A 20,790-nucleotide genomic window follows, 5' to 3' on the forward strand; every position below is an offset into this window, starting at 1 on the left:
AGAAGCATCAAGTGTAATTATATAGGCATGAAAATGTTACCACTCTCTCCTCTCAATGCAGCTGGGGGAGAACCTGATATTGGAACAGGAGTAGTGAAGCTCCCTGGGCCCTCTAGACAAGTTGTAACCATCAGAGCATGCAAGCTCTTCTTATAGGACTCAGTCTTAACACTCTTTTTCACCCTGCTACTGTGAGTAGAAGGATATTCCAAAATATCTCTGCTCCAATTGCCAGGAATGTTTTCACCTTTTTTCTGGGTAAATTTATACACATGTATTCTTGAGCCAACATTATTCTCTAACTAAAATATTTTTTTCCTATTCTGTTCTCTCTACTGTTTTTATAGCAAGTAACTTATCTCCTCTCAGTTTTTGATTTGCTAGGTTAAACAAACCAAGTCTGTTAGTGTCCTCTTGTAAATTAAGATTTTTATTGATTGTCATATAGTCATTTTCTGTGCCCGTTCCAGTTTGAATGACCTTTGCTGAACAGAGGAAACTACACAAAGTGCAGGAGGAGGTCCTGCTATAGCTGTGTGCTGCACAGCTGCTAAAGTCTCTCTTATCCTTCTACTGGAAACCTCTCCTGATGTCACTTGAGTTTTCCTCTTTCACACTGGCACCTTTTCACACTGTCATCCTGTGGTTTCCTGATACATCCAAGTCCTTCTCCCAAGCTGCTTGGTTGACAGGCTTCCACCACGTCGCAGAACTTCTGTCTTACTGTTGTGTTATTTTCCGCTTTGTTTTACTGACTTTCGCCGTATTTCTGTTATCCTAGTTCTCATGAGCAGCCCATTGCGTTCTATGTCGTATCCTCTTAACTTTTCCTTATCTAATTGTATCATCACTCTCACAATTCTTGTGATGTGTTATTAATTACAACACTAAATGTGATTAGTCCCAAGACAGTATCCAAAATACAGAAGATAAAATTGCCATTCTTAATGCTTTCAAGATAAGTATAAATGGAGGTTATTCAGCCAGATATTTTGGATAGTACATTAAGATATTTCTGTCTATTCAGACTCAATAGCTGTTATTCTGGTCTGTATTTGTGTAGGTACCTAGGAGATAGTGAGTAATAAATAACAAATTACTTCTGTTTTGACAACAGTGCCAAGGTCCTTGAATCAGGGGTTGGGCCCTGTTTGGCTGAGCATTATAAAAACAATACTTGAACAGATGCTTTGGCAAAATAAGCAAAGAATAGCAGGTTTGTATGTGGGGCAACGTAAAATGAAGTGTAAGGGTTATGATCAAGGGAGGAAACATGTATGAAATCATTGACCAACTGGAGGGAGACTTTGTGACTCCAGACTGGATGAGGAAAGAATCGGCAAGATCTTGAAAATCACCTGCAGCAGAGAAGAAAGTTGGAAGCACTTCCCCCCTCTTTTTATTAATTCCTTGTTCTGTTGTGATGTGAAGCTTGTGTAGAACCTTGTTTGTAGTGACTACAGTACCTCCCTGCCACAGGCAGCACATGGTAATACTCTTTTTTTAGAAAGCCAGCCCCTGTATGCTCTTTAAATTGAAAAGTCCCTGTTACTCCCAGCTGTGAGCCCCGACAATGGCATGGGCACTGCAAAGGACAGGTGACCTTTCCTTGAGCAGAGAGCGTCTGAACTCCACAAATCTACAAGCACTGTTGATTATTCAAAGTGACTAGTATAAATATCAATGGGTTGGAGACATGAAGCACTGCTTTCACTTCTTGTGATGATGGCAGAAAAAGTCTCTTTGTTTCTTCAGAGATTCCCTTCACTTTCTGCCTGTGCCATTTCTGATTAGAGTTTTCTCTTGGGAGTTTTTCTGAGTTAGAAAATCAACCTCTACGATGTAGAACTGGCTATAAGAAAAATAAGATTTGCTTAGAGTATTTACAACATAAAGACATCCTGAACAGCCAGAAGCTGGAAGCCTTAACACACTTAGGGGAGATCAGTGGTTTGCCAAAAAACCCCACCAAACAACCCAACCTACAAAAACCCCACCAAAAATCCCACCCAACCAAAAAACAAAAACAGCACCCCAAAATTCTCAGCAATCCAAACGTGAGGGAAAGTAATAAATAAAATTTGTACTGAGCTGCAAAGCTGAAGAAGCCCACACACATCAGAGGCATTTTTAACTGTGTTAGAAGCAAATGTCATAAATTTATTGGTCTTTCATGTGAAAGAGCTAGTGAAAGAAATGCAATAGCAGGAAAGATCCTGCTTTCTCCTAGCAGGATGCCAAAAGTTGTCTTAAACACCTCTGTCAAGTACTGCAGCATTTTAAATGTACAAAGAATAAATAGATTGCCTTAGATTTGTGTCATGCCTTAGGAACTTACTGTTTTCATCATCTTTTGTAGAATGGGTGTTTGCCTACTAATATTTCTTATTATTTACTCAAATTATTATATAGCAGTTTTTCTAATTGATTTGGGTTCCAAAATCCCTATCTTTTTTTTTTTTAATTTTATGTGCCTGTTTATAAAGAGGATATAGGGAGAAGGCATTCTGTTTAGGCTTTAAACAAGCCAAGTCTGAAGGTGTGAGCCATATGTCACTTAGGTACCCCTCTGTGTTTCTGCAGAGTTGATGTGTTGTTCAAGCCCATCTCCATCCACAAAGCAAGAGACCTAACATTATTCTGCAGATAAACATTGTACATCTGCTGCTAAACAGGTAAAGGCCAGAACTGGTAGCTTCAAGATTTTGTTTCCAGCTAGAAAGCAAAGGAAAATATGCAGTGAAAGACTAGGATAGTTTATATTGATTTCTGGGAAATCTTAGAGGAGTTTTGGTTTTGGGGCCTTTTAGGGGATTTGGGGTTTAGTGGTTTGTTTGGGGTTTTTTTTTCTGAAGGGTTTAGTACAGAGAACAAGCACATGCTGACAGCTGGTAAACTGGAGGTCAGTTTTCTTGGATGGGTGATGGTGCGAGGTCACTGAAGGATGTTGCTGCGTGATAGACGTGCCTGCTCCTTCTCCCTGTGGTCTGTAGTGTAATGCTTAATAGAGCAAAGTCAGGCAAAGACCGCAAACAATTTGAAATGTTCTGTGCCTCAGAATTTTAATGAAGTCATGCGGGAAGGAGATCTACAGACTGGACACTCACAATATGTGACATCTGACCGTCATTCCGAGAGAGTTAATGAATCAGGGGGTATTATCTCTTCTCTCTCTAGATCGCTTGTTTGAGCTCAGCCCACATCTATAGTGACCAAGTGTCACTGTCCTTTGGATGCTCTGCATGAAACGAGTCTAATTTTCACCCCATTGGTTCTTTGGAAGCAAAGCTCACGTCCCAGTGCTGCTACCCGAGGCAGGAGTCTTCACACCATCCCAGCCTGAGACACCAGTGAAAGGTGGCTCTCCCTCTAAACAGCTGTGCCCTCAAAACATGAGGGTACAGGATGCAACTTGATTGCCCATGCAAGAGCGGTTCCTTCACTAGTGCTAAAAAGCTTATATTCTTAGAAAAGTATAACAGCAGGCAAACAGCTAGTATTTGCTCTAGTTCTATCACCTGGAAAATCTCAGCTTCACTTTTTTCCGTACAGAATAGGGTGGATGTGACATAACATGTTTCTGTTCCTATCAACAGGCTTATATCTGCAAAATTTGGTTGTTTCCTTTGGTCTTGAAAAGAGCAGCTTGTATCCTTAGCAAGCAGGGAAAATAGTCTGGCATGTTTGGGAAAAGTAGTATTACCAATATTCAACTCACATGTTTAATTAATGTTAAATATACAAATCCACACAGATAAAAAAGGAAGATTTTTGAAAATTAATTAGAGAATCTTGTCTCGAAAATTAAAAACATTTTAATTTTACTGAGGTTAGGTGCATCCAGCCACACCACCTTTATATATTCCGTCTCCTTGCTTCATTTTTTGTAGTTTCACATCTGATACCTACCAGCCACTGACAATCACTTTCCTGCAGGGTAAAAACACCGACCCTGAGAGTTACCTGATTTTTGGATTGGAAGTGCTGTTCACTCACTCCAGAAATGCTGACTCACTTGACAGCTCAAAAAAAATTCCAAAACCAGAAAAGCCCTTTAGCACCTTTTTGTGAGAACATCTGCTAGGCTGATAAAAATTAGTCTTCATTGCATTTATTTATTCAATGTCAATACTATACAGCGCTCTTTATATTGTTCTTCAGAGCATGGTCTGCTCTGTTGCTTTGTAGGATGGAGTTAGCAGTCTGCCCATGCTGAAATCAGGCTGGTGGGCAGAATCTCAGAAACGTATGGTGCGTAATTCAGGGGTTACATGGAATTTCAGTACTTTCTAATCATTGGTGCTTAGGTCGATAAGGATTTGAGGGATAGATGTACAGAGAGAAATAAAAGAAATGGAGTCCAAGGAGTGGGAGCCGGGAGGGGAGAAGCCACAAGAAATCTGTAAGCAGGTAATCAAGATGCCTCTCTAGAAAACAAAGTTTCTTGGATCGTGTGGTGTTGAATTGGATCCCATCCTACAGAGGAAGATGAAGAATCTGTGTTTAAGGAAGCTCCTGAGCAAGTTATCTACCTGCTGGACCTTCATACACTACTGGTGCAATATTAGTCCCAGCACGTTTCCCGTTCCCTGGTTGAATCAAATACCTTGGCTGTTGCCCATTGGGCTGAACTCAATTCTGTTACTGCCATCCCTGAGAGCCGATGGTGCCGTGTGTGGGATCTCAGATGTTATGAGACATGAGCTGGGTGCTGAGATGTGCAGGCAGAATACAAACACTTCAGGGTACACACTTTAGTAGGACTTTAGACCCGGGAGCTTGCCACAAAAGCTCAGGTACTTACTGATTTTTGGTGGCTGGGTGCAGTTTTTGTTGTTCAACTCAGTTTTTGCGTATCAGTGTCTTTGTTACCTGTCCAAAGCCACTTTACTCCTTGTTGGCGTGGAGTAGCCTGCTCCAGTCCTGCTTCAGGTCATTTCTTTTCTTAAAAAGAAAAAAAAAAAAGTATTACATAGTCTATAACACTTTGAACCCAAGAGCTACCTATGCTTATTTCACTGTTGCAACATATCATTTGAGCTTCAGGAAAGTCCAACTGGCCAATCTCAACCATTTTTTCCTTTGTTTTCTTGCAGGCTCTGATACTTCACCAGCTCGGGCGCTATAGCTTGGCAGAGAAGATTCTCAGAGATGCTGTCCAGGTGAATTCCACGGCCCATGAGGTCTGGAACGGCCTGGGAGAGGTGCTGCAGGCTCAAGGCAATGATGATGCCGCAACCGAATGCTTCCTGACGGCGCTGGAGCTTGAAGCTAGCAGTCCTGTGGTCCCTTTTACCATCATTCCCAGAGTCCTTTAAGAGGGCATCTTGATCAATCGATTTTGGTCTGACTTCTGGGTGAGGAAACCCAGTGTATCAGGCTGCCTGGTAACTGGTTAGTTTGGCAAACTTTAGAGCTACAGGTAACAAACTCGTCTTTTGCAGGAAAGTGGCCAAAACAGTGACGTGATGCAATATATTAATGTTAGACTGAGAGGACAAAACGGCTAGCCAGAACCAAATCACTCATATCACCTACACTTTTGCCCTGGTAGTTTTAAAACATCATTATATTGTTCATGGATGATGTGCCATATTTTGTTAGTGATACTTGAGTGTTACTTAAAATTGTAATGGAATCAACTACCAAATGTAGAGTAAGTTAAAATTCAGTGGCAGAGCAGACTATTTTTAACAAGGCTGTTAATAAAACTGTTCTCTTCCTGCCTCTCAACCTCTTTTGGCCCAAAGTCAAAATGTGAATTCTCTGTTTCCATCTCTATTTTAGTCCAGGCCAGAAAATCAGTTGAGTTCTTGTTTTTAGTTGTTAATAACTGTGATGTGTGGCTAACTGTTATCTCTATTTAGAGCAAAGGCTGAGTACAAGAATATTTATATTTTACCAATGTATGCCTGTTACAAAAAATATATTAGTTATTTAAGTTTAACTTTTTTATGTGAATTCAGAGTTTATTTATCAATGGAAATATGTAAAAAGAAGCCTCAAATGGAATATTTACCGACATTCCTTATACATGACCCACACTTGGCTAAATGGGAAGATTATGTTAATAATAAAATGATTTTTAAATGGAACCTTTCCTGTGTCCTGGTTAAGAACCCAGGGAGAAATAGATGACTTGCGAACACATTTTTATGATGTGGGGCCTGCGGCTGGCTGGCCTCGTAGATGAACGACACCAAAATTAAATGCCCTGAGGCCGGTCTAGAGAAACGAAGCTGCTATACTCTTGCCAATAGTATTGTTATCTTAGATTTCACGTTTCCTTAAATCTTCACTTCTTTTTTATTCCTCCTACTCCAGCTCTTGATGAAGCAAGATTACTGTGCCTCTACATAATACATGGACATTCACGTATACCTTGGTAGTGCATGGGAACAGCATGTTAAATATTTACATACTGTTCTTCCATTTTCTTTACCTGCCCGCGTAGTTCTTTTCACAACATCTCCTGCACTTTGTGTCCCTTGAAGGAAAAGCTGGCTGGTAACATATTAATATAATAGGGGCAAATGTTTAGTAGACAAATAGTTGCCAGAGTTTCTCTGGGATGCATGGAGAAGAGTCATTCGTTGCAATGAATATTCAGGGTGCATGAGGTTGGGGTAGGCTAGTGTCTGCTCATTTGCAACTTCGGGTTCGTATGGAGCCTGGAAGAATTCCAGGTTCCCCGTTAGACTGGATGCTGCTTGGTATTTGTCTGATTTGTTGCAAGGAGTGGTTTTAAAGTGCTTAGCACAAGACAGCAGATGATTCAGAAAAATAACAGCAAATGTTCTTCTTTGTCGCTCACCAGAGAGCTTACCTCAAATGCACGGAGGATCCTCGCTGCGACACAGGCTCTGCGCGCTCCGGTGAGAATCTCCAAATGGCAGAAGACTTAAACTTGGGGGAGCTCTTCATTTTTGGCTCCCTTTTTTTCCCCCTGGCATTTCATGTGCCTTTTAGGCTGAGGCTACTTTCAAATTGTATCTGCTTAGTGCTTAGACCATATGTTCTCTGTAAAACGGACCAAAAGGCTGGAATAGGTCATGTTTTCAAATCTATTTAAAAGCCAGTAGAAATTGTGTCATCTTGCTCACTGCGAAAACATCAAAGTTTTCCTTCCCCTTTTAAAGTGCCTGTTTTGCATGTGTTCTTCCTACTGTCCTTGGTTTGTTATTTTTTTTTCTCTTTTCTATTTGCCAACTGTTCTCTCTTTTCTAGTCCCAGCTCATAACGCGTGCTCTGGCCCTGCTGTCTTACGGTACCTGGTGTACCAAAAGATGCTGCTTAATTCAGTTCTTCCTGAGCCTTTCCGCTATCACAGTTCAGTTACTTAAATTTGTAATACCTTTCACAGACGTGCTCCTTCACAGTATGTAGTCACCTTTTATTATATTTTCAAAGCTTTTCTAACAAGGCAGTTTGCACCTAGATCTGAGACTGGTGGCCTTTCTGAAGAGAGCTTCAGACAAAAGTGGAGAACAGGAGAATTCTGTGATAGCAGAATTTCTCTTTGATTCTTCTCACTTAATTTCAAGTCCTGGCCTCTTTTGATAAACCTCCAAAGTGGGCAGGTTAACAGTCTAATCGCATCATATCTTTTGTTAGGGGAGAAGTTGTAACCACTGTTGCGTGTATCAGGTGAAGCTAAATATGTTTCATTTTTCTTAGACTGGAATCAGTTTCACTGTAAATCCACAAGCTGCTTTGTCTTGGGAATAGCCTCGGCTTCCTATTTTTAAAAATGGATTATCACTGTGAGACTGTACATTCAGGAATTTTCAGGCAGAAGTGGAAATCCTTGCAACACATGAATTAAACAGTAACACTTGTTTAAACATAGTTTTCAACTTAAAAAAAAGTTACTAGGTTTTAAAGCTGTATTTTTTTTAAAAAAAATTGAGTAAGAAGGCCAAGAATACTTTTATATTTTTATACTATATAAACCATATACTATATTTTATATTATATTTATAATACTTTTATCCTTTTTGCAGTCGGGTGCTCAGACTGCTCTGGGATCTCAGTCACAGGAGTGATGTAAGCAATGCCAGTGTGCACGGCCAGTCCCGGGGAAGTATTCCCCTTGGTGCCAGTGCGTCGGTGTCATCTGCATGAGGGTTGCTCCTGGACTTTGTGGCTGAGCAAACCTCTATGTGGGTACAGATCGATGTGTGCTCTTGCTCCCCCGGCCTCTGTCAGAAATAATAGCTGTTCAGATGAATGGGGAGATAAATCAGGGGCTGACCCAGCTGAAAACTAAGCCAACCCCTTGCTTCCTTGCCCCAGGGTTTTACTAAGCTTTGAGTAGAAGCCTAGTAAAGGCTTCAGGTGGTTCTTTCACCTGATTTACTGTACAAGTAGTAACACTAACATGCAGAGGAGAAGGCAGGACTTCCCCTCTGCACAGCACCCCGTATGCACCCATTTAAAATGGTTACTAAATTGCGTTGTCAAGCACTCTTAACTGCATCACTATAAAGACAAGTTGCACAAGCTTGAGATCTCCGGCCTTTCAACAGGGATCAAATACGCTTCTCTCATCCATAAGACTGGAATAGCAGGTTTCAGAGGAGACTTCCCTTCCTCTGCAGTGTGCTTGTGCTACACAAAGCGATTAACATTTGGTGTATTAAGCACGTGCTGGAGTGTAACAACAATCTCTGTTGCACATGGTAAAAGGTCTGACCCTGCAGTGCTTACAAAAAGAAAACTTATCATTCAAGTAATTGGTTAAAGTTCATCTCTGATTTTGGTGCAGATGATAACCATTTTTACTCCCTGAATTTTTTTTTTTTTTTTTTTTGCTTTCATGATTGATAGAGAATCACAGGAACAAGAGAACCAGTCCAAGCAGAACTAATCCAACTGTACCTCTGCAAACTTTTGTCATTAATTATATGCATTTTGAACATCAAAGGCTATTTTTAAAAATGCTGTAATTTGCCTTGAAAATCTGTTTTTACCTGAGTAGACTGTTCTACTCTGTAATGATAGTGTAAGCCTGGGTATATCGGAGTTCCAGATTTACCTCACTAATTCTTTGTTTGTTCAGTTGTCAGTTAAAATGACATTTTTCTTAACCATCAATCTGGCAATCATCCTCTCTCTCCTCTAGCATCAAGTTAAAACCTTGTATGCTAAAATATGCTTTCAGCAAGTACACTTCTCCAGCATTTCATCTATTTAACCTCAACATGTCCAAACTACCTTCTCTGATCCCACTGGTGGGCAATGCTGGAATGTGTTGCACGTCCATATGGATCTCTATTATCATAAAAAACTAGCTGGTAAGAATCCTACTCGTGCACAATAGGGAAAGACAGTGAATATTCAGTTTTTGGCCTGTGTGGTTGTCCTCGCTGATTATATGAAACTTGATGAGAGTCTCAGAATTGCAAAGCCAGCAAGTGGGCTTAAAGAGAGGGGACTGAAGCAAAACCTAAAGAGAATCAGAAAGAAACACAACCCCAGACTTTTGGGGAAGAAGAGTGCATGTGGGGTGGGTGCTGGTCAGACTTTGTTCTTTGCTGTTCCAGGGATGCACGGTCCCGATATGCCGGTTTGCCACCACCTTGGTCACCTGGCCTTTCTAGTTCCCAGTTTAAAGCACCTTTGTAGCCCAAGTGCCTCGTCTCCCTTCTAATTACCTTTTAATTTCTAAATCCTTTGAAAAGATGTAGCCACTTCTGTGCAGCTCGTACTCAGTCATGGGACAGACAAGCACTACACACCACTGTAGTGTCATTTTTCCAGGACGTTTTCAGAATACAGCAGCTGACAGATGCGATCTTTTGGATGCAGTCCATAAGGCACGGCAGGAGCACACAGCAAAGCTCACACAGGTAGGAGGGAGAGTGCTTTTGCCTTTCTAAATATGTCTTCACTTAGAAAACTTATTTGGAGGAACTAAGTGTAAAAACCAGTTTTGGACATTAAAGGGTCAAGGAAATGTGTCATTGTTGTGCTGAATTCTTTTCCTTTGTGTCCTTACATGAGCCGGGCATCTCTGTAGGAGAGATTACCCTTGTCTGCTTCATCCAGGTATAAATCTCTACAGCCTGCTCCCCCCGTCTGCATTGGAGTAGCGTGACTAGCTCTTGGCTCCCCCTCTGCCTCTAAAATTGCCTCCTCAAGAAAGTGACACTCTCCAGTATGAAATTACCGAAGGTGCCCTGTCTATCTGGCTTGAAAAAAGTAATCAGTAGACATAAGACATAATAAGGTAGTGATAATATTTGTTGGTTATTACCACAGTGACGTGGCTTTAAAAAGGTGTGGGGTCAGTGCTTTTCTGTTTGTTTCTCTAGCTGAACCCCGCTCCTCTGGGAGGACAGTGAAATGGGCTCCCGCCGGTTGGTACAGCCGAGGAACAAACACCTGATCAGCACGTGTGCCCTTGGGCTTGCCACCAAAGAGAAAAATGGACTTCCTTATAATTTTTTTAAGTGTAATATTTTTCTACACACGTGCTCACAGGTTACAGGTGCATTTTACACTTAGGGCAGAAAGTTTTGAGAGGACTCGAAGTTCCTCTGTGAGTTCACTTCAGCTCCTGTAAAGTTGTCTCCTCTATAATCAGGCTTTGCTTTGCCAATAGAAAGTTGGCGGTGCCAGAGAAGGAAATTCTGACCCCAGCTTTCGCTTCCAATGCATGTCAGATGTGTATCAAATCATGAGCCTGAGACATTATTATTAGTGCAGGTTTTCCCAGGATTGTTGTTTGCCAAACAGCACCAGCTACTAACGTAGGACTGGAGGGGGCAACAGAGGCCATAAAACATAACGAGTTGCTTCCCTTTCCACTGCCTTGCAAAAATAGCTCTTTATCTGGAGTAAAATAGCAACCATCTCACTGGACAATAATTTTTTTTAAGGGTCCCTTCCAGAAGGGTGGAGCATTTGTTTGTTTTTTTTCTTTCTCTCTTTCTTCTTTTTAATCTTGCAAGCAAGTGTTTAGGGTAACAAACTCTTGGGTGCTGGCATGGGAACTCCGCAACCTGCAGGGCAGGTCCCATGACTGAAGCATCCGGTGACTGCCTTTGCTGACACAGGACCTACATGCTCTTGGGCTAAAATCACTTCTTCCCACATGTGTGCTTCAGGAATAAGTCCCGCTTGCTCGATGATCCCATTGCCCTGCTTCTGTGGTACTTCCCCATGCCAGTGGCCAGCCTGCAGGAAGTCAGGTTTCTGGGGCAGGTGCTCTTGCCCACTGCCCCTGCCTCCCTGGACAGGAGTTGCACGGGGTGGCAGCACCACATGAAGCAGTAAATCACAACACACCTGTTTGCGAACAATTGCTTCATGTTGTGTGCTGAGTCAGCCAGCATTGGCGTCTGAGAGATTAAAAATAAAAAAGGGAGTAGGCATAAGCTCCTCTGGCTTATAAAAAGCCCTGGAGAGAGCCCACCAGCAGAGGCGAACAAACTTCTGTACAGTTTCCATCTTCTACTGTCAGAGAACTCTGGCATGTTCTTCATGGTCCATTTTGGGTTAGTGGCTTCACCTGAAGGATCATGTACTGCAAGGCTGAGCTTCAGCAACAGAGAGGATTAACCAAAACATTTCTTGGATGCCAAGTTATGGTGCAACTTTATCTTACGCCTGACCCAAACCAACGGCAGCTGCTGTTGAACAGGAGGTGTTCAACAAACGTCCCTGCATTTGCTTTGCCCTGTTGTGTTACGTCTGGTGAATGTGAGGCTACAGGGCGAGTCAGACCAGCTCACCGTGCTCATGGCCTTCCTTTTGGGGTTGTTTTTTACTGCAGAGGCGGCAGTGGAAGTGGGGAGGCGATGTGGGCCCCTTTCAGAAATAGCCAGCTATTAGGTAGGTTGGATTATGCCTATGGAGAACCTGCACTGTTGATTCCCTCACTGTTTTCATCAAAACAAAGGCTGAAGTAGAGTGGCAGAGCACAAGTTACTTCGTCTGGCAGTTCCCAGCTGGGTCTCACCCACATGTACTTGCAAGGTAGTTTTCCCATCCTGGCTGCAGAGAACCACATGTGCCCTAAGAAACACAGTAGGAAAGAGCATGGTGGGTTTCTGTTCCCAGCTGAGATGCCTATGCTGTGAATAGTAGCCTGAGAAATTACGCTACTGATGTCTCTTGTTACGTTCTAGTTTGAAAAAGAGAGACTGGGTGATAATAGAGATGCTCAGGAAAGTTAAAATGTATTCATTACAACTGTTATGCTGATAATCTGTAAGGTAAAAATATAGTATATGCTTATGTGGATGTTCTCATTCAGAAATAATGTGGACTTTTCTCACTGTAGCTTACAAATACACTAGAAGAATTTGTAAGTTGGTGTCTAACAGTAGCCTAGACCCATAGCTCCCAGCCTTGTTAGAAGTGCCGGAGGAAAGGAGGCACAGATCATATAGGTCACAACCGAGAAGACTCAAACCAACTCGCATGGCCAACATACCTCGGTGTGTATCAGCCTCACCCTGAGATTCTTATCTCGGACTTTGATTCCCCATCTGTAGAGAATTTGAATAGGAAGTGATGCCATTGCACAACTATTTCCTTTCCTGGTCCCAAAATGGACTTAATCTGTGATTCTTGGCCATTATCACCACCAAACATTGTGCTGCATATCATGGGTTGCAGTTTTTTAATCATTCTCTCGCTGTAGGCCCAAATTAGGCCAATAGTAACATGGGGCTGTGGCACGTGATGGACTGACCCTCCCAGCAGTCTAGCTGTGCTTGTGAGATAGCTGTGTCAGCATCCAGCCTTCGCAGATATTTCTAATAGGATTTTCACTGGGTGTGATGTACTGTGGTATTCTGGGTGCAGTCTTACCTACGTTTAGGGAGCAAGGGCACCCGTGGATTTTACTCTTGTTTGAAAGAGAAGGGACCTGTGCCAAGCCTTGCCTACACCACAGGTGTTCTCCAGGTGATAATCCTGGTGCACAACAAGCCCGCGCTGTTGTAACACCCAGAGATCTAACAGCAACAAGACATCCCTGTGGCACGCAAGGGCTTCACCCTCACTCTATCTGGGAAACGAGGCACTGAATGTACTTACCCATCCAGCAGCTAAATGCCTAAAAGGATTGAGTCAAAGATGGGAAAATAGTACATTGTCAGAAATATTTGGTGTCCACTCAAGTCCATTCCCACTGATTTAGCGGAGATGGTCATAAGACAGCGACCAAGTGCTCCTGGGGGCTGGCACATGCTCCAGGAAAGCTGGACTTTCCACCACCTTGGAGGAAGTGCACGTTAGCCTTTTTGTACGCAGTTCAAAAGCAGACGTACATTCTGCCTCCTTTTTATTCTACTCCCCACTACGCGTATATCAATTCTCTTCTCATGCTCCAGCCTCCTTTCTGTGCAAAGGGCAACGTGGATCAGTGACGAGCGCCGCCTCCATCCTGCTCTCTGTCCTCAATTTCCTGTTTCACTGGGAGATGCTGAACAATACACTCCAATGGCTTGTGTGTCCTGATTCCTAGAAGAAAGCATCCTCCAGAGAGCAGCTCGCTTGGCCTGAGACACTCAGGCACAGCGGCAGCTGCAGCCTACATGAAGTGGGGGTGGTATAAATAGCTTGCAAGAAGAGAGGCAGGAAAAATTACATGGTATGGCGCTACGGCCAGAGCTGCAGCATTCAGGTTCAGCTTGGTTCTGCAATAAGCTTTGTTTTAGACAGCATCAGAGTTATATTGGGTGGTCCTAAAATTGCCTGTTTTACTCATTTGGTAAAATTCAGGTTTTCTGATTCTTTTGCTGTAGTATCAGTGACTGTGAGTTTTAGTGCTTTATCTTAGTCACTGACTTACCAAAAAAAAAAAAAAGCAAATGTATTCCACAAATCAGGGACTCTGTGCTCACCAAGCTTCACTCTCCAGGCTGCTGGCGAGGACCTTACTCTGTACGCCGCCTAGCCTGTGTGAACGCCGTCTTCCTCCTTGCAGGCCAGCTAGCTTCAGAAGGGGAGTGCTTTCTCCTTAATTCCCCTCCTTACCCTGCTGACAGACTGCCTTCCTCCATGCCATGGGCGCTGTGAGTCCAAACGCTGCCAGCCCAGATTAGACAAGACTGAACCCTCCTATTGACTGGGCAGCGGCTGTAATTTCTGAGCTGTCATAGCCTGGCCAGAGGCTCCAGCCATGCCTGTGTGCTGTTATGGCTGTGCTGGTGTTCCACGTTAGGCATGGATGGTCTGGGCACATTCGCACACCAAGCCTGAGGGGACCGCAGCAAAGAAGTGCTGAAGCTTTAGGGGGAGGAAGCAGATGTTTAATGGGCCCAGCCTGAGCACCTCCGGCTATGTGCAGTGGTCAATTTGTATGCCACATAAACTTCCTAGCTGACCAGGAGATGCTTGGGGATTTTTAGCGCTTCGAGGCTGCTGATCCCTGGCAGTACAGGTTGCTCTCCGGAATGGTCACCTACATTTGATCAGCGTTCCTGGTGCGTTCAGCTGGGTGGCACCACTGGTGCCCATGTTAACTCCAGATTACCACCCGGGGGAGGAGAGGATTTGTTAACTTAGCTCTAAACCTTGTGTGGGGAGTGCAAATGGCACTGAGGTTCGCAGTCTGCCTCGAGCAAATCCACAGGCTGACAGACTTGGGAGGTTTCATGAGTTAATGCCAGGTACGGCCTATGGTAACCCTCATCCATTGCCCCAGTGTGGAAATGGCAGCAAACACTTGGCTGAGGCCTTGCTTGCACCACCAAAGGGAGGAACAAGCTAAACTGAGCCACCTCACTCAGCACCGCCAGCTCCCAGGTCCAGAGCCAGAACCAGAGCCAGGACAAGCTGCTGGAGCATTGCAACACGTTGGTAGCCACAGCTGGTGACAACTTGTGACTGTCACTGCTCCGTACAGATCGCCATGTCTGAGAGACGCACAGCATTAGTAACGAAAACTCATGCTGAGGCCATCCCTTGGCAACAAAGCTCCTACAGTCTGCTTACTGGTGCAACGGCTGAAGATTGGACACCTTCTCTTCCACCAGAGCTGCAGAGTGATGCATAGCAAAGCTGTCCCGCATAGTGAACCTGCAGTGAGCTGCTGCACCAGCAATACTGATTAATGTGAGCTGACCCTGCTGTTGTGAAAAACTTTTCTGGATGTCACTCTATACATATGCTTATCCTTAACTGATGTTCTACAGGACAAATCTGTGTCCTTGGTTGGCACAGCTTGGCTGCTGGCTGAGCCCCACCTTGGAAAAGCAAGCCTGGTAATCTTGAGAAGCACAATAACTAATCAGCATCCTAAAGAAACCCGTGTGGCAGAGTGAAGCCCTTCAACCTCCTAGACCTGAGGAATAAAATACTGATGAATTAGTGTAACCTCAGGCAGGAATAAACAGCTCAGTTTCTGCCCAGATCTTAGCTGAAAGCCCAGCAACACTGGCACGCTGGGTGAAGGCCATGTTATGGTGGTTCCAGTAACTGTCTTCTGACAGTTTCTGATGTGCTCAAGTCTGGAGGATCCAGAAAGAGCAACACCACAATGATTCCAGTTACTGTCCTCCAGCAACATTGATAAAGTCTTCACCCATGAAATGCCACCAGCATCTAGATTTATATATTGACTACATGCTCCAGGTTCCTTAGCGTCATTTACTCCAACACCACAGGCCTCCAGCACTCGGTAAAGGTGAGATTACAACCTAGGAAGCCTAAGTAAATTAAAAAAAAAAATCACAAATATGGTACTTCAACTATATCAACTCTTTCTTGAACATGCACAAACTCCCATTTCACTGCTATTAGCAGAGCACTCAGGCCCTTACATGCTAGGTATTTACTGTTTTCTCAGCTCTAACAAGAAGCTTTATAGGATAAGATGGAAGACACTAACCACCACCTTTGCTCACCTTTGCCCACCTTTGTATGTCCATGGACAATTACCCAAGGGAGCTAATGCATAGCAACCAGGCTAATGTCCCTGTGCATCCACTGCAGTGTGCTGGCCGTGGGAAGAGGCTTACTGACAATCACTGAGCAAGGAACATGGAAGAAATGCATTAAGCCACCTTCTAGAAGAAAAGCTCAAATTTCATTAGCCCCGTAGGGTGCAAGTGTGCCGCACCTGATGGACTGTAAATTCAGCATCTAGCTTGCTAGTGTTTTCACTGTTTTCTCTGCCTCCCAGAGCAGAGATCAGAGCAATCAGCCCTTCTAATAAATGGAGTGAGATTCAAGATGCCTGCAAGGGAGCTCCCCCACTTGCACAGTGTGCCGAGGTGCGTTACCGGTAGCTGCCCAGCATTTCAAGCAGTTCCTGCCGAGCGGGAGACGCTTTCTGCAATGGCTGACATTAAAGGAGGCCCTGAATATGCATGTTGCCCTCTCTGCTGACAGCCAAGTCTCTGATGTAGTGAAATGCAGAACATCTGCCAAAGGAGCAAGCCTTCCTGAATAAATTAGCATCTACCCAGGATGTGAGCTTGGACCCCTCAACCGGCTGAGACCAGCTGAGAGACCAGCAGGGAGACACGGGGGCAGCCATGCCTGACTTCCCAAGTCTGCAGAAGGCTGGTGAAAGTCAAAACCATATTGCATGCAGGAAGCGCGCAGGGGAGTCCCACGGGCCTTGCCTGTGTTCAGGTCCTTTGGGGCAGCCTGGGACTTGTTCATGGCAATTCCCGGAAGGCCACAGGGAGTAAAAGACTCCCCCAAACTACAGACAGGGAAAGAGGGGAAGGAAAGGAAAGGAAAGGAAAGGAAAGGAAAGGAAAGGAAAGGAAAGGAAAGGAAAGGAAAGGAAAGGAAAGGAAAGGAAAGGAAAAAGCTTTTTAGTGGTTTCCATCAACAGAGGCTGGAAAATATAATTCCTCCTGCATATCATGGAAAGGCCACAGGTTTTAGCAGGCACACTGCTGGGAGCACAACCCAGCCTCTCCACATGCCGTCACTTGCTGATGCAACACTCCTCTGCATCACTGGAGGACAGGGATAACAAACTCCCCCACATCCAAGGTCTGCACCGAGGAGCTGAGCAATTCCTCCTTGGCCCCACAGGTGATCACAGAAGCCCTGATGCACAGACTTAAGGCATTTCAAGAGGGTGCAGGGGGGATCAGCAGAGACATGTTTGCCTCTTTTTCAGCCTGTCCTCCCTTGAAGCGAGAAATCTGATGCTGAAAGAGACCTCGGGATATCACATCCCTTTTGTCCATTGTGGGGCAGCACTGCCTTTTCATTGCTGAAGCAATGCAGTGGGGTCCTCCAGGCAACAGGTTCCGCAGATCTTCCAAGGAAACAGGCCGTTCCTGGAATTTTGCATCTTTCTTCGCAGAATTTATTGACCAGGCTATGGTTCTGGTCGCAGCCCTGGCCGGGCAGCTGCCTTCATTGGCTTGGTGGGAACGCTCATTACCAGGGAGAGGAGGAAACTCACTGAATTTTAATCATATTTTGGCTGCCAGTGCCAAGGCCAGGAAAATACTTGTTTACATGATTAGAAACAAGATGTGGTACATACACAGTCTCGTCAGCAATTAGTGCCTGAGCATAGCAGACAATAACCTCCTGGCTGAATACAACGCAAATCCCTTAGCTGTGACCTTCTGTGTGACTTTACCTTCAGGATCCTGATGTTCCCAGAGCTAACATGAGGGAATGGCACCTCAACTGGATTCCTGGTTTCACCAGGAAAAAGAAAATGTACTGGGGAGCTAACAGCCCTTAGCAATAAATGCAGCTAGAAGGAAGAGGGAGCCTATGTGCATCAGGCATAGCTGCATTTGGCAAGGGACGGTTTTGGCTCTCCATCGGGAGCGACTCTGTGGGACTCAGTGAGCTACAGTGGTTCAGAGGAAAACAGAATTGAGTTTTTCATGTCTGCACAATAAGGCACAGAGGAGAGACTGAAGGCAGCCACAGGCTGGAGTTAAAGCACTGTTCCCTTTCCGGGGGGCTGGACCTCAATCAGAGGTGGGAGCTCAGTGAAAGCCTCAGGACTGCTCTTTGCAGAGCTCAGACTGCAGCTCGCCTGTGGGTCAGGCCAGAGAACGGAGCGGTGCTTAATGGGGTTCGGAAGGGAGCTGGTCTCAGGAATGCTTTCACCTGGGCTGCCCATAACATGGGCAAACCCCCAGCAACAAGACTCCTGCTCCCAAATCCCCACCAGATCTGTGGGGATCTTTGCAAACAATAGGGTGAACCCCCCCCTTATGGGAGGGTTTGGAAATGCAAAGCACCTTTACAGCTGCAGCCCAATTCATTAATTTCTAAGCAGTTACACAACCTATGACCCCAGCCACAGAACCACATATGTGTTGGGTCTCTGTCCATCTCTCTTCCTCTCTCTATGTGTCTTTAACATAAGGGAGGCAAGTGCTTCAGCTTTTACTTGAAAAATCTTTAATTCAACCATCTAAAACCAGCCTCCCTTAACGACGCTGCCTATTTAGGTATCTTTTGCAGCTCATCATCTGTCACAAGAAATGCAGCACATTTGTTTTTTTATACCGGCATCACCCTCTGCTTCCTAAATCTTCCAAAATAAGTTCCATGCATCTCCGGATCACTTGCAGACAAGCTAAAAATAGGGAAAGCCAACCTCTGAATTTAATTTTTTGCTTTTCATTTTTTTCTTGGATGTGCTCCCTGTGTTGAGCCGTTGCACTTCCTGCTAGGTCAGGCACTAGACAATAGTTTTCCAAGAGCCTGGAAATGAGAGAAACCCATAAAACAATCCCACATCCAACAGCACAGAGCTGCTGGCACTCACTGAAAGGTCTGCCCTGGAAGTAGCCTGGGTTGTCTCTCTCACGTCTGCCTTCTTTATACTGATATTTCTCTCCCAAAAATCTTCTCAAGCTGTCTGCTTTTATCTGCTCCCGCTACTTACTGAGCCTCCCCGGTTTTCTCAGGCTGCGCATCCCTCAGTGTCTTGCTCCCACTCACTGCTGAGATTAATGCTGTGTAATATTCCAGAGCTATCACATTCTGTTACTTGGAGCTCATCTCGTTCTTTCTCAAAATCGAATTTAAATTAAAAAAAACAACACACAATTGAAAGCCTGTATATCTAAGCGGATACACAGATCTAGGAGCAAGTAGTGGTCGGGGGTGGGGGGGGCTAATGAAGGGGAGAACATGTCAGACAAAATGGGCAGTCTTTTTGATGTGAAAACAATTCTCCAATTTATTTAGGTATAGGCATGCAACAAGTATGAGCCAACACACCCTAGCATGAGGTGAAAAGCCTGCCTAATTTGGTGCTTCGGATTGCCCTCTGCAGGTTTCCTGACCCGGTCAGCAGCAAGGTGGGGACTGCACCAGCCCAAAGCCTGAGGGATGTTAGGAGGTGGAGCAAAAGCGCTGTCCTGCTTCGTGGACATGCTGTTGGCGATGGGGGATTGGCTCTGGGCAAGTCTGGCTGCAGGACGGTGGTGCTGTGATTCACCCTCTCGGGCTGGGAGCCAGCTAGGAAACAGCCAGGAAATCAAATTCTCGCACTTCTCAGGACACAGGCAGGAGGTGGGTGGGAAACCGGGCAAATCTCACTAGTGAGTAATTGCAGAGTCAACTGCAGTGTCTCTTGGCCCATCTGTCTCCAGCACCTGCTGGGCCATGTCAGAAGACGGGCACCCTGCTCATGTCTGTTCCCAAACGGGTTGGATCTGCCCTTCCCGTGCCCCACAAATGGACCGGAGGATTCACCTCCCTCTGCCCAACCCAAGGGCCAGCTCCAGAGCACAGCAGCCGGCTTCACCATGCGTGGATAAAGGAAGCACTTTCTACCCACACTTGCACTTTCCTTCAAAACAGATGTTGCTCCTTTGCCTTTCAATGGAATAAATGCCATGAAGCACTACATTGGTAGTTAAAAATGTACTTGCATACTACGTCATAGAAGAGTGGGCTAATAAGGTAATGATGACTAACTACAGTGTTTCAAACCGGGGGAACCGAGTTCCCTGGAAGAGCAAATTAGGTGGCATGTTGTTACTGACAGCTCCTACAGCAGCCTGGCCGAGTACAGGGCAGACAGGTCTCCTGACCCACACAGCAAAATGCCAATTTATGTGGCACAGAATGATGTTTTTCCTCCTAGTAAGGGCAGTCTCTGTGGGCCAGAGCTGAAGAAATCTGCTCTGATTGATACTTTTTGTGGGCAATACTTGGCCGGACAAAGCCAGCCAAGTATTCTATGCCTTTCTGGAGAAAGAATAAACCACCTTATTCCTGCATGTATTGAACTCAGCTGCCAGCCATTTTCAGTTTGTTGCAATAAACTAAGAGCTTCTAAACTCTGGCTGTTGTTATGAGTCCAACAGCAATGAGGTCAAAAAGGAGAGAAGCATTCTGCACTTTGAAGAGAGCTGGGGTGTTTGCCAAGATCAAGCACAATTTTTTCTCTAGCCAGTCAAGGGACACAGAAGTTTTTCCAGACGTTGTTGTCCAATTCAGAGCAGTTTGGCCAAAAGCAATATTCTGGAGGAATCCACTCTGGGCTGAATTTGGGCATTATTTTTAGTCAAGTGGTCTGTCCTTCATTGCAAGGAGGAAAATACCATACAATCTATGTTCAGGCATCCACAAAAATACTGCTTAGAGACATACTGCAATAAGAGCAATCCTCACCACCAATTCTCCTTCATGTTGGAGTCTAGCCATGGTGCCTATCACAGATTTGTATGGTGTCCAAGCCATTCCAGTGCATGGACATCGATGTCCTGTCAGTGGGGCTCAGGTACCCAGCCTGACCTTCTCCCTGGCTTCAGGCTTCTCTGCAGAAACACCTCCTTCTCATTACGGTGAGCAGTCTTACAGCAAGGCCCCGCCACTTAT

The 20,790-nt window shown here is 44.7% G+C and overlaps 1 protein-coding gene across 6 annotated transcripts in view; it reads left to right on the top strand.

The window, feature by feature from the left end:
• TTC7B (tetratricopeptide repeat domain 7B) overlaps positions 1–6,095 on the top strand; it is a 161,125-nt gene extending 155,030 nt beyond the window's left edge. For all 6 annotated transcript variants that reach the window (XM_075753709.1, XM_075753712.1, XM_075753713.1 and 3 more), the window contains one exon: positions 5,097–6,095. In XM_075753709.1, coding sequence (XP_075609824.1) covers positions 5,097–5,318 — 222 coding nt within the window. In that variant the 3' untranslated portion in view covers positions 5,319–6,095. The remainder of the gene's footprint in view (positions 1–5,096) is intronic.
• Positions 6,096–20,790: the final 14,695 nt, after the last annotated feature.

This window comes from Balearica regulorum, chromosome 5 (assembly GCF_011004875.1).
Source record: "Balearica regulorum gibbericeps isolate bBalReg1 chromosome 5, bBalReg1.pri, whole genome shotgun sequence".
NCBI classification, from domain to species: Eukaryota; Metazoa; Chordata; class Aves; order Gruiformes; family Gruidae; genus Balearica; species Balearica regulorum.